Source organism: Ceratosolen solmsi, unplaced genomic scaffold (genome assembly GCF_000503995.2).
Source record: "Ceratosolen solmsi marchali unplaced genomic scaffold, CerSol_1.0 scaffold35, whole genome shotgun sequence".
Lineage (NCBI taxonomy): Eukaryota > Metazoa > Arthropoda > Insecta > Hymenoptera > Agaonidae > Ceratosolen > Ceratosolen solmsi.
The window spans coordinates 6,859,425-6,874,492 of record NW_011948423.1 but is presented as its reverse complement, the minus strand read 5'-3'; the positions used below and the strand labels follow the sequence as shown (position 1 = coordinate 6,874,492).

Below are 15,068 nucleotides of genomic sequence, written 5' to 3'. Positions count from 1 at the left end.
CTTCCTTGAATTAATGATTTTTTCATCATACTGGTAGAATTTTTCATTGTTATATCATGTTTTTCAAGAAAACTTTTAAGAACATTTTATGAAATATTTGTTCAAAATAATATTAGAGGTATGTAACAATAGGAATATTTTTGAAAAGCATTACAGAGAGCACTTAGAGATGCTTGTATAGATCACCTAGTAAACTTGGAACTTTAAATTAAATTTAAGATAATATATTTCAAGTGTGACGCAAGTGTTTGAATATTACCGAGTAAAGACATTGTTATTTTTATGTTAATTATATGTAAAATCGAATAGCCTTGCTATTACATATTTACAATTGTGAACTTCGTTAACTTACATATTTATATAAAACTACCATTTTTAATCGATTCATTAATTTACAATAAATTTATATAATATTTTATAATTGAAATAAAAATAAAGTTAAAATATGACTAGTAGTTTTTTAATGCTTTTTTTAGAAGTAAGAACTTTGTAAATTAATATTTTAAATATTGCTTATGGTTGTTATTATTATTTTATGTTATAATAATGTTCTTATTATATTTAATTATTATAATTATTATAATTAAAATAAATAACATATATGTGTTATTATAATAATAATTATTATTATACCTATAAACTAATAGACTTATTCAGTATATTTCAATATCAAGAACAGCTTGTAAATTATTATATAAAAATTAATTTTCATATTCATATAAATATTTGAAGTCAAGCTGCTTATACATTTAATTTGCTTATATATAATAAATATATATAATGATATATAATAAAAACTGCTTATATAGTTTAATCGCTGATGTTCTGACAGTTATAAAGTCGAATAATTCCAGACTTATTAATAGAGCACATTAATTTACAGATATATAAACAAATTAAAATTTTTAAAGACTCGAATATTATTTTATATAATTATTTTGGAATAAGCATTCTTAATTTTAAAGGTTTTTAATAAAATCTAAAAAGCCTTGTTGCCTGACTAGATTTTAATAATATTTTACTTTCAGGCATTTATTACGTATATAGATCCAAGTATTTAAATATAAATAAAAATTTCTTTCTATTATGAACTAGACTGCATTATAATACGAGATCATAATGCATAAAATTATACTATGTAAAATAGAAAATTCGTATAGATTGAATACCTTAAACTTTATGGGTGATAAATTCTTCTTTCTTTGTATGTGTAATATAATTACACATATTTTCTATATAAAATTTCTAAGAAGGCATGATTTTTATTTGGATAATATATTGTATAATTATATTCAATATATTATAAAATTTTATCTTTTAGGTTAATCAATATCTGTATCTGTAATCAATACATTCACTAGAAAATTTAAATAATTTTACGTAAAATTGAATTAAAAGACTAAACTCATTAAGAATTTAATTAATATATCAATATAATAATTTTAATATTTCTAGACTATTTATTTATATCAGGTATAGTTTTTTTTATGTCATATGAAATGTAATAAAGTACTGTATTAAAATAAGGTAATGTGTATGAGAAGAAATTTGTTTTTGTAGTTAACTCTAATATGATTTTGATGATAAAGCAATTACATTTATACTATACAAAGCATTATTTTCTTCAGATCGATTTTATCAGTATCAGTATCTTATCAGTTTCATATCAGTATCTTATTATATATTTGTATTTATATATGTATATATATTTATATACAACATGTAACTGCTTTTTTGAAAAGGGACTCTTTAAATTATTCTAATGCAATGTACATTTCACTGCTTTGAGCATTTACATTTTTTTTAGTAATAATATAAATTTAATTATTAATATATTGAAAAATTAAAAAATTTTGTGATATATAATAATTGAAATAAAAAATTATAGAATTTGTGAGCAATTTGAAACAATATTTTATATTATTTTTCAATGTGTGTTTTAATTAATTGTAATTTCGTAACAAATTTGATAAATAAAGCTAAGATATATTATATCGTAAACTTTTGTTATTTAGCTTTAAACTTTTTATTGGTTATAACGATTTTATTTAATTATCATTATTATTTATATCTTTAACTAATATATTTTTATCAAGAACTATGTCACAGACACTATGTACACTTGAATCAATGACTTAAATTTATGCTCTTCTCTTCCTTTTTTTCATATATTATTGTACAATTTCGAATTTTATATGGTTATTTTTTTTATATATTTTCTTATAATATAATATTTTATATATCAGAGTATTATTGAATGTTTCTAGTATAACGTATTTTTTAATAATTATGAATTTGCTTCATTAACAACAAAATTTAATATTCACATCATAATGATTTCATATTTAACTAACAAATACATCACAACTTTATTTTTGAATAAATTACTTATCTAAAATAATTATTGAATCCAACATGCGAAAAGATAGTTAAAACGATAACTTTTAAGATAATAATTGTTTTACTTTTTTGTTTTACGCAAATTTTTTATAAGCAGAAAATATATTTATTTGTTTATGTACGATACGTATTTAGAAATGTCGAAATGAAATAAAAAAGAAGTGATAATACAGCTATTTTAAATTCATCATTATTTTATATAGATAAGATTTGTGTCATACGACATATTATATATTTGATGTACAATTTATATAAAAGACTAAATAAAAAAAGTACATTTGTAAAGTTTTAAGTTGTATGGAATAATCATTTATATAAATTATTTATATAAATTAAAATAATTCTATTTCTTTTTATATACGTAGGTGCAAAGTATAAATTTTCATTTATATAAAAGCATATATTACTTTAATTATTAAATACTTACAAAATTAAATTAGTACTTTATTATAATATAATTTTTCTTATTAAAACTTATAAAAAAAATATTATAATCAATGATTATATATTGAGTTTGTGAACAAATTTTACTTCTTACCTGCAACGACTAGACTTAAATAAGAATTTTATTAGATATTTCTTATCTTTCATTTAACTACTATAACAAGCATAACATTCTGATGTGAGTAACTAATTTCTATGCTTAAAATAATATAATAAATTAAAATATAATTAGTACGTTATAAATAATTTCTTAATAAAATTTAATTATATATATAATGACTTATTGAATTTATTCAATTTATATATAGCATTTGTCTAAATTAACGTATATTCAAATTGTTATTAATAATATTATAAATAAGATGAAACTTAAGCATAATACAATTAAATATAATTAGTATTATAAACATATGTATGATTGCAATTTTTAACCAATTAATAATGAATAGTTAAACATTTTAAATATACAGAAATATATTTCAATTTATTTTTATATGATAATGATTATTTAGAAATATTTCTTTTATACATATTTTTCAATTTAATATTAATTGATGTAGATGAACTTTTTTTTTTAACGGTACTATATGGTTTATAATTAAAATTTCAAAAAATATCATTATTAAACTTATTGTTATTACTTAAAATCATTATGTATCGATTAAGAATAATTGTAATATAGAGAAAAATCTTAATATAATAATTAATTATGTCATAAGACATATTCATTGATTTACTATAATAAAGGATTTTAATATGTTTTGAAATATATATTAAGGTTATATTTTTTGAGGTTATATTTACAAAAATGTATGCTTTTCATTTAAAAATTCTCAATGAATATGTAATAGGATAAATTTCGAATTAAAATGTTTATTAAACTTACGTGACAAATGCACTTCAGTATTTAGTACTTATTTAATATAAATATAAATATCATAACAGAGCACAAGGTAAATCCTTGTACTGTCTGTAAGTAAAGTAAAACATTTGGTACGTTCTGTTATAAATGCCTGTGTAAGAATATGTGTCTAATGCCTATTATTTTCTGTAATAATAATAACTATTTTGTTTGCTATTCTATTGAGCGATTTCGAATTTTTTGCATACTTTCATTTCCTATCCCAAGTGAAAGACTCAGTTTTTGTTACGAATTGGTTAACCAAGCAATATTTCTTATTGTGTTAGTTCACACAATTTTAATGATCTTTTAAGGGTTCACCTCAAGCCTCTCCTATCAATAAAATATACATATTCTTAACTAAATATTAAGTGTTGATCGGTATACGAACAGTCGACAATATCGGCATTTTCAAGAATTGTGTTTGCCGGTATTGATTTTGGTTGCCGACTATATAATAAGTGTCGTTACTTAGTCGGCACAAGTTTGTGTTTCATAGTTATGAAAAAAAGATGTATTTATTCTTGTCTGATTTTCTAAATATATAGATATGTGAAGAAACGTCGTATATTACAGGATATTGTCATTAAATATGAATAGGTCAAGATTTCAATTTGCTTACAAATAGTAGATGAATTTAACAAATAATTTTATTGCGCATTGCAACTAGCATGAATGAAAGCACCGCAGTTATGGAAAAACCTATTTGCATTTGCTTTTATTTTCATCCTGCATGTGATAGCTGTGGCTGGATAAAGATGACATTGATTTTACTATTCTATCGTAGAGGGAATTTGTACATATAGCAAAATTATAAAAAAATATTTTATGTAAATAATATATAGTGCAAACACCAGTTAACTGTTCATTCATTTAATATTTAGAAAAACATGTATCGCATGAATAATAAAGAAAAGCAATTTAATAATAAATTGTAGAGGTGATTTTATTTTTTATTTGAGTGGAATAAACTTTCAAATGAAATTTATATCATTTAATAATAATTTAATTTAATTTAATAATAATTACTACGTATCTGGTTATTGTTAGTAATAATAAATTAAAAAGTTTATTATCTTAAATAGAGTGCAGAATATTATACAAAAAATATGCAGAAAAATTAAATAAAATCATAAAAATCGATTGCAACGAGATTACTTTGATTTAAAATTTGTAAAAATTAATTAATTATATTATTTTATATCAATTATTTATATCATCTAGCCGGTGAATTTAATTATATATATATGAATTTTTCAAATTAAAAATAATGTATGCTATGGTTAATTTTTATCATTTCTATATTAACTAACAATTATAAAATTCAAATCATCTTGTTACATATGTTTTAGACAAAAATGTTATTCAAAATTTTATCAATTAAAAGGAGGCAATCTTAATGTTTCAGTTCATAATTGTATTTAAATAATGTCAAAATATTTATATTTGATGATCAGTAAAATATTCCGTGTTACATGATTAGAATTTTTCATTGGATTTGAATTCATAGCTATAATTTATAATACAGTATAACAACAAAATAGAAATAATTAAAAATTCAATAATTTTTCCTTTAAATATGGTTCGTAATAACTTGCTTTCTGTTCAAATACCGTAATACTATTCTCTATTTGTTTTATTCGAGAGTTTAGCTTATTAGAAATGACGATAGATTCTTCTTGAGCTAATATTTTTTTAAACTAAAATAATTAGAAGGATATTATTTAAACATATATAAAAATATTAAATTATAATTAAATACGAAAGATATCTTACATGTTGTAATTGCTGCTTTTGTCTAATTTCTGATGCCAAAAGATCGAGAAGATACGTAAAAGATTGGGTTGAATTTCCAAGTCTATTAGTAATTCAAGATTTATTTATAATTATCCATTTTTACAATAAATATTATTTATTATAAGTAAAATAAATCTTACCTTAATTTTACATCGTCAAATTTATCGTTGATAAAGTTTAAACATAAATTAATTCGCTTATCATCGCCTGACTGGAAAAAGCAAACTGATTTAAATACCGATAAAACATGTTTCTCATTAATTATTGAGTTATTTGAAATCGTTAAATTCAGAAAATTATGTAATATAGTTGAATTTTCTGAACACGATAAATATATAATCGTGTTTTCTGATAAATTTTCTTGATACTTTTGAAGCATTTTGTTCCAAATTGTTTCATTTGCACCATTTAAGCCATAACAGCGAGCCCATTCCTGTAAGTCAACTAATTCCCTTTTAAAGAGAATTAGAAAAGCAGAAGTAAAATTTATTTTTCATTAGAAAATCATTGTTCATTTTTGACTGAGACGATTTTATATATTTACAAAAAAAAAAAATTTAATACGTACGATTTGGGTTTTTTATTACATAGGTAATCTTCTAATTGTTTAGTTGCATTGTTCCAACAATTTTTATATCCAAAATGACATGCCCAATGATTGCCGATTCTTCTTAATAGCAAAGTGGAAAAATTATCATCCACTCGATCTTCAAAACCAATCTTATCCACGAGAGGCACAATTAATCGTAGACAAAATTTCTGAAATAATATTTTGTAGTTTATAGAAATTTTTCTTAAAAAATTTCTTTTATTATAGATTTACATATAATTTTACCTTTAGGCTATCATGTGCTTGTGTATTTGATAAATGATAATTTAAAAAGCTAAATATAAATTGAGCATCGTACCACGGAATATAATCGGTTTCTCGATGTAAATAAGATACAAGATTGAGGAAAATTTTAACATCTAATAGTTTTTTAAGAGAAAATTGCACAGCATCATTAATGATTTGGGCTCGATTAAGTGGTGGTATTTTTTGATAATTATCGCTATTTAATAGTGTTGCCAAACGGATCCAATTTTGTTCGTCGTATAAAACACGATAGTAACCTACATATTAAAGAACTTTAAAACAGAACTAAAAAGATATATATTTCGTTAAATAGAAGGAATTATAATGATAGAACAGAATTATTGACCTGTTTGTTGATTATTCAAAATAATCCAATCTTTAGGATTAACACCATTAATCATTAGTCGTTTAGTATCTGGTTTTAACCAATGGCTCGGAAAAGTTAAATTAAAGTTAGGGTTTGATTGTGTTGCATAATTTATCGGTATGTACCATTTACTCGTGTTATTTCTTTCTGTTATACCAAAAAGTATAGTTGCTGGCATTTGAGTGATTTTGATTGAGCCAGTTGTATAATTTCTTGTGACATTTATTATTGGATATAATTCTGAATTTGTCCAAGTTCTCATTATTTTCTTAACATTTATATTGACTAATCTAGTATCCTTTGAAGCGTTCACAGCACTCTGTATAGCTTCCCAAAAGTTCTCTGGTTTTACAGAATTATATTTACTATGCTCATATATATATATATATATAAATGTTCATGTTATTAAAAGCTTTTATTATTAATTTTTTTAATGTAAAATTATTTAAAACTTACTTAGTTTGGAAAAAATTTACAATACCAGTTTGGAAAAGATTTTCGGTTAAAAAATTTGACATCATTCGGATAATAGATGCAGCTAAAAAATTAAATAACCTTGAATTAATAGTATAAATGTATTATAAATATGCATTCAACGTACTCTTTGAGTTCGTAGAGGCGGACCGCGACAATAAATAATGAATGTTTTTTGGACTGTCATTGATAATTTTATTCAACGGTGAAGTATCTGTAATTTTATTAGGAAGAAATGATCGACGTTGTAATTCCCGAATAACGAATATTTCTTGTAATCTTAAATGCGGCATAATCTATTCAATAAAAAAAAAAATTTAATTACAGAATTTCATTCTGATGCTATACATTTACAAGTAAATAAACATAAAAGAAAAAATTATTTACCTTATCGGCTAAATAATACTTAATGTATTCGCTAAGGCCTTCGGTTAACCACATGTATTTCCACGAAGCAGGACTAATTAGTTGGTTAAACCATTGATTTACAATATCTCTCGAAGCTTGTAAAATGACATTAACTTTTTTAAGAGGACCAAGAAGCTCGTTATATAAAATATCATCTTTTCTGCAAACGAAAAATCCAGAATAATAAAATAATTTATATACATCAATTGATTGTAGGGATACTTAAATAAGGTAATAATACTTTGTAATAATGAAACCTAAACTAGAAGAAGATTCGGCATCTATTTTCTCTGGCAAAACGAGATTAATAAAAGTATTCAAAGGAAAATTTAATTGAGTATAATTTTCCATTATAGTAATTGATTTTTCATATATCTCGTGTGCCAAGTCAATTAATTCTAAATTAGCATTAGTCGTATATGTTATAAAAGTTGTATTCGAGTAGATTTTTGTTATATTTTTCATGTTATTTAAAACTGCAAAATTAAGTTGATATGTTGAGATATTTGTGATAGAGTGAATGTGCGTCCATCGTTGTCCTTCTTTATATTCAATATAGTTTTTAGGTAAATTTGCTGTAATTGTTGTAAAGTTTAGAGATGTTTGCATGGTGAAGTATATTTCTGCCTTCGCGGCAGGTTCGTCTCTGCATGGAAAAATTCGTCGAGCTGATATTGGATAAAAGTTCGTTAACAGCATTACTCTGTAATACATATGGTAATAATATTTTTAATCAATGGTAATATTATATTCAAATAATTATGTTATTTACCTTTTCTGATTGTCAATATCATAATAAAATTTTCTATATAAACCCACAGAATTAGAATTAATTAAACCCATGTAATTTATTTCGAGTGTATATCTTCCAGGCTTCAAAAATTCATTAAATGTCATTGTTACTGTCTGTTCCTTTTTATCATAAACGAATTCAGATGGCTTAATCGTTTCAAATGAAACATCGAACATTTCATCCAAATTTTGTAATGAAGTGGCACTATTTTCAACATTTATTGCAGGTTTTAAGGCTTCGAAAGTGTCGTTTAAATTTCCCTTCAAAGTTAAATAAACACCTTCTTCGCAAAACTGCAGCTCTTGAGAATGTAACGATATATCTTTTGTCGTTTTAAGAATAAGAAGATCTATTTCAACATAGCCGCTAAAATTACCATCGTTAATACACGGATCTAAATAAACTTGGTATCTTAATGGTTTAGTATTATTCAAAAAGCAATTGGTTGCATTTTTAAGATTTTCTTGAGTTTTTCCATACGTATTGTTTGTTGCCAAAACCAATAATAAATAACTTAAGAATGCAAAAAGAAGTGTGATATACTTTCTGACTATCATCTTGTACGAGCTACTCACAAATGGCGTTTGACACATTTCTTACTGTCATGTAGTACCTGATAGTTCACTTATTGAATTAACCCTGAATATGAAATGAATTATGTACAGACTTGGAAGAGATAAATGCATATAAAATATACGCACTTTTGAAATTTAGTGAAATGTAAGCATTTAAAACTATTCTAAAGTGTAAATTGAAGATATTTTCAAATATTAATGATTATATTTATACAAAGTCAATGTATGAAAGTCTAAATAACATTTTTATTTTACAAATATTATCAATTTTTCTAAATAAATAAGATTAATAGCAAATATAAAATTCTTATGTAATTAAAAAAGTATAAGTCTTTTATACGAAAGCAGATCAAGTTCAAATTTAAAATGAAATCGTTATAATTTTAAACTAGATGTATCGCAATGACGTCATAACCAATGAGCCCATGAAACTGATTTTAACAACACTCGTTTGAGAGTGATTTATCTATTATGTTAAAGCGTTTTACTTATAAAATAAAAATGCTTATTGAATAACCTTAAAAATATAGTTTACTAAAATTGTTTAAATTACGTTAATAACATTTATTCTAAAATAGTATGTTTATATTTTAGACATTAGAGTGTGTATTATGATAAAGCTAAAGCTAATCACAAATAATAATAAGTATTCAATTATGAAAAGTTAAAGTGCAAAATATTTATACTTAATAATAAATATTTATTATTCATATGAAGAATAATGGATTAATAGAATAATAGAATATATGTAAAGTGGATTAATTAAAAACATAAAAGTTTATAAAAAATATAAAATTTTGATCTATACAATTAAAATTCTTTTTTTATGTTTGTTGTAGATTCATATAATTTTCTCATGAAAATAACAGAAGAGAAGATTTATTTCAGAAATTAAGAATTTCTTACTTTTTAATAATAATAAAATAAAGATTAAATTTTATTTGTATTACAGAATTATTTGTATTGCATAAAAAAAATTAATAAATTTTATTTGTTTCGCAAGTATTTTTTAATATAATTAAATGAGTATTGTTATTTTTACATACTATACATTTATATAAATGGTAAGTATTTTTAATTTTTATATTTTTAAGCCGTAGCGTAAGAATATATATTTACTGCTACATTATTCTAGAATTTTTTAACGAATTACATGAATTAAGTAGATTAACAGAATTCTCTCACAGAAAAGCTTTGAACACGTATATTTTTGTTAAAGTTAATTTTAATTTTAAATAATCTTCATTAAAGTATTTTTTAATTCAAGTAACACACTTTTTCAATGCACAACAAATATGAAATAAAATATAAAAAAACGGAATAATTGATGGGAGATAATAAATAATTATTTTGTTTTATGTGTGTGTGTGCGTGCGCGCGCGCGCGCGTGTATGTCAACACGAGCATACGTGTGTGTGTGTGTTTTTGTATAATAAAATTTATTTATAAATATATTCAAAAATAATATTTATTTCTTCTATTTGGTAGGTTTTATAATATATCTATATAAAAATGTATAATAATATTTACAATTTACGGTACAGTAAAAATACAATACTATATTGGTCTAATAAATTCATAGAAATAATTGAAAGACGAAATACTATTTAACATAATATTTATAACTTAATTAATATTGAAATGAGTAATTAATAATATTAATGTGACGAGAGTTAAGTATCCCCAAGTTATTCTTATATCGCTTGACTTACTATAAGAATTTATATCTTTCATCCATAATCTGAGAGTTTCTTTATTATCCGTTAACCATTTAATGTTATTTTCAGCAAATTTTATTCCTTGATTCGTTATATTTTCTGGAATATCCATATTTATTGTTGTTTTAAGCTGAAAAATAGTTAATTAGCAGACTGTTAATATTCAAGAGAAAGTAAATTGAAATACCTTTTCTATTTGAATCGTAGTGGTAATTTTGCTGCCAATGTTACTAAATAAACTGGATATTTGATCTTCGTTTTTGCTGAAAATTAAAAAATTAAATTCATTATTAAATGTCAATTAAATATTAAATTTATTTGTAACGATTTAAAATTTCGGAAGATAGTTAAATTTCAAATATCTTACATTTTTCTCAGGAGAGTAATAAACCTTTTAATTACATAATCTAAAGCAGTATCAATGCCTACTTCGCTATTTTCTAAAGCACTACTTATTGCTGTAGATATTACGGAAAATGTATTATTAAATGGCGAAGTGTCGTTTAAAATAAAGTTAAAGTATTTTTGCAAAATCTGATTATTATTTGAACATCCCAAAGCCACGAGAAGTTCCTTCTGGTTATCAGGATCGGTTGTTTCCACACATTTATCCAGAACTTTTTGCCATATATCGATGTCGGCTGATTGCAGACCATAACAGAGAGTAATTTTCTTTAAGTCTGGTGAAAGACTGAAATTAATTATTCAAATATAATTTTGTAGTTACAATCATATACATTTATAGGTCACGACACGACAACTGGCATACCGATTTTTCGTAGAATTATCTAACCACATGACCAATTTTTCTTGCATTTTTGTTGTACATTCTTGATGACCTAGAGAGCAAACCCACTTAAGAGCTACAATTCTGTTCAATTTAGTCAAATGTTTATCATTTTCGCTTTCCTCCAAACCTACAGAAGTAAGCAAATTTGTTGTAGAGTTCAATACATAGTCCTGAAAAAACATCGATTTCAATTACAAAATATCATTTAATAAATTGCTTTATATTTGTCACTTTTTGATTTTTAAAACTCCATAACCTTACCTTGAAAATTGTATAATATCCGGTATTACTTAATTTGGTTTTTAGCCATAAGTATGTCTTAAATGCTGGTTGCCACGCAATATAATTTGTTTCATTTTTCAAGTAGCTGGTTAACTGCAGGAGAATTTTGAGACTTAATTTTTCTTGCTTCACAAAAGCGAGGGCATCATCCATTAACTGAGCACGATTTAAAACGTGAATCTTAGTACGGTTTTCAGAATTAAGATAGTTGGTAATGAGTTTCCAATTGTCATCGTCGTAGTTGACGCGATAGAAGCCTATTTAATGTATTTATAGTGCTGTGCTTGTAGATACCCTCTATATAAGTAGTTAAAATGTTATTTTACGAACCTGTTTGTTGTTTATTTAAAATAAGCCAATCTTTTGAATCAACATCAACAGATATATTCATCGCAGTACTTTTGAGCCAGTGTTGCGGTATCGTCGTGACAAAATCTGGTTTTGATTGAATTGCATAATTAATTGGGATGTGCCATTCATATTTATTGCCTTTTTCTTCCCTACTTGCATTGTATTTGACAAATCGTTCCTGTTTAAGCTCAACTGTCGACGTTTTATAATATCTGGTCACATATACAGCTGGATAGCCTTTGTAATTAATCCATTTATCCATAATAGCTTTCAAATCGAGTGGAAAGTTTTTTTTATCTATAACCTCTTGAATTGCTGCTAAAAGATCATCAGAATTTGCCACTGATAATGATCTAAGGCATTAAAATATATTATTAAGTTATTTAGGTCACTCATGAAATCTAGTAAAAATAATAAATTAGTAAAAATAACACATATAGTATCTCGCATACGAGGGTTTACATATTAGGGACTCTTACTTTTTAGTTAAATAATTTTGGAGACCCTTTTGAAAAACAGTTTCCGTAAGAAAGTGTTGCATCATACGAATGACAGCCCCACCTACAAAATTAATAATAGTACGTTATATTGAAGCAAATACAAATTTTAAAGGCTGTACATGACTCGAATGACTTTATCTAATCGATAGTGTTGTTATATCTTAAATTGATAAATAATGTTAAAAGTTTCGCAGATTGCTATCATCGTGTTTGAGCACATTAAAATCTTTAGATACCCTCGATTTAAGTAGAAAAATGATTTCTAATAAAAGATTGTATATTTACCTTTTTCATACGATATTCTGTCAAATATTGCGTTGATCTCACTCGGGCTTTCCACATCTTGATTAAGCGGATGCGTTGATAAATTGCTATCGAAATCAAAGGCATTATTTTGTATGCTTTTTATGACTGCTTGCTCAATCGAGTGCCATTCTGGCTCAATCTAAAGTGTAAATAACATTTGAAAAAAAAAGAAAAAAGAAAATTTACGAATATAAAGCATTATATTTCATGAAATTTACTATTTTAATGGAAGTGATGAAGTAATTTAAAATTTTATTTTTACCTTTTCTGTAATATAGGTTTGAAAAAAATTGGCAAATCCTTCATTAAGCCATAGATATTTCCACCATTTTGGACTAACAAGATCACCGAACCATTGATGAGCAAATTCATGAGCAATAGTTTCTACGATATTTTGCTTATCGCTTGTGGTTAAAACTTTATCATCGTAAAGTAGAGACTTTTCCCTATATGGAAAAATAATTTAATGCTTAAAATAAAGAATTTGTATTTTTCATAGATATACAAATAAATTAACATCAATCATCATAAGATTAATTTATATTGCAAAGTACATAGTGTTACCTATAAAGAACCAAACCCCAATTTTCCATTGCACCAGCAGCGAAATCGGGAATGGCCGCCTGTTCCATTTTATTGATGTGGAAGGGAATTCCAGTAAAATCTTCCAATGCTTTTAATATTTTTTCACTTACGTTTAATGCCATGTTACCATATTGTATGGCATTTGGTCTGGAGTATATGCTAAAATTCAAATTCTTATTACTAATACTTGTAAAATCGGAAACAACAAAAGCCAGCAAATATGTTGACATTGGCGGTGTCGTAAAAAAACTCGTTGTTTTCATTTCGTTTGATACTACAACATTTTTTACTTTTGTATTCGATAGTACTATGTATTTTTTATTGTTTACAATGGAAACGTCAAATGTTGCTTTATATTGGGGCTCATCAAAGCATGGAAATGCACGACGTGCACCGACAGGCTCAAAGTGAGTCGTTGCAAGCCACCTAAAATTTCAAAAAGTTCCTCAATGTAATAATTTATCTCTTTAATTTTAGATAATTGAAATTAACTAGTCACTACTCTTTGGCAATATATTTTTATTAATTGTATTATTATGAATTGCACTCACTTTTTTACTCCTGCATTCATGTACGAACTTCTGTAAAAACCGTGCATATCATCGCTTAATACACCAACATAGTTTATTTTTAAATAGTAGATGCCTGTTTGAAAATCATCCTTCAAACTTGTTATATTCACAAAATCCTTACTCTTGTCAAACTGAACAAAGAACTCTTGAATCTCTATTTTGTCTATTCTCAAATGGATATTATTACGATCGAATCGTAAGTCCTTTGAATGAAATATTATACTTCGAACTTTTGTGAGTATTTCAATTTCAATTTCCACGATGCCATCAAAAGTGAATCTTTTTTCAAGTCCTTCATCCAGATAAGTGGTTAAGGATAAAGTATACTTTTTAGGTATTATAGAATTTGGTAATGTATAATTAACCTTCGATTGAGTTTTATTACTTAATAATTCTGCATTTGTATTCAATTTAAGGGGAAAGTGCAAATGTGCATTTGCTGTAACAATATATATAATCAGAAGTATATTGATTATTTTATACATTTTTTATAAAATTTGTGATATTCCTGTAAAAATAAAACAATATAATAATTATATTAGTTTTTACTTGCAAATAAAAGTAAATGAAAATGAAGAATAATATTTTTATAATACTTATGTTTTACGTACCTCTAACATTTAGGAATGATTTTGATCGAAATGTGCACGGAGATGTATTAAAAGAAAAGATTATTGTTGATCTAATAATTGAAGAAGAAAAGCAGAGAACTTATACAATTCACGTTTAAAGCGTTGTCTTTATAAAGCGCGTAATCTTGCTTTTAATCTTATCTTAGCTTTTAGAAATATAATATATTGTGAAAATGATGACCGTGAAGTTCATTGTAAAAATTTTTTGAATTTTTAAAATAATTTTATAAATTATAAAATTTTCAGCATAACATTATTGTACAGATGCACTTCTCATTTAGAATTATTTAAAAAATGTATTAATTACATTCTGCTCT

The 15,068-nt window shown here is 24.4% G+C and overlaps 2 protein-coding genes across 2 annotated transcripts; both read right to left on the bottom strand.

Moving 5' to 3' along the window:
• Positions 1–5,313: 5,313 nt before the first annotated feature.
• LOC105362420 (aminopeptidase N-like) lies at positions 5,314–7,111 on the bottom strand (the record flags this gene model as incomplete). Its single annotated transcript, XM_011499861.1, has 6 exons — positions 6,745–7,111; positions 6,378–6,655; positions 6,111–6,301; positions 5,683–5,994; positions 5,522–5,603; positions 5,314–5,445 (listed from the first exon to the last, which is right to left on the bottom strand). Coding segments are annotated over exons 1-6 (1,278 nt in total), but the record flags the coding sequence as incomplete, so codon positions are not given.
• Positions 7,112–10,617: 3,506 nt separating this feature from the next.
• On the bottom strand, positions 10,618–14,817 carry LOC105362249 (aminopeptidase N-like). The gene is made up of 12 exons (XM_011499640.1): positions 14,731–14,817; positions 14,099–14,627; positions 13,527–13,973; positions 13,225–13,408; positions 12,942–13,101; positions 12,636–12,717; positions 12,136–12,509; positions 11,785–12,062; positions 11,503–11,693; positions 11,101–11,424; positions 10,921–10,996; positions 10,618–10,863 (listed from the first exon to the last, which is right to left on the bottom strand). Exons 2-12 carry the CDS (start codon positions 14,602–14,604, stop codon positions 10,642–10,644), a joined length of 2,844 nt encoding a protein of 947 aa, XP_011497942.1. The 5' UTR covers positions 14,605–14,627; positions 14,731–14,817; the 3' UTR covers positions 10,618–10,641.
• Between the last annotated feature and the right edge of the window lie 251 nt (positions 14,818–15,068).

Coding starts and splice junctions, on each gene's coding strand:
- LOC105362249 (XM_011499640.1), bottom strand. CDS start 14,604: ATGTATAAAATAATCAATATACTTCTGATTATATATATTGTTACAGCA. Junction 13,409..13,526: donor TGGGGTTTGGTTCTTTATAG/GTAACACTATGT, acceptor TTTTCCATATAG/GGAAAAGTCTCTACTTTACG. Junction 12,063..12,135: donor TTTAAATAAACAACAAACAG/GTTCGTAAAATA, acceptor TACATTAAATAG/GCTTCTATCGCGTCAACTAC.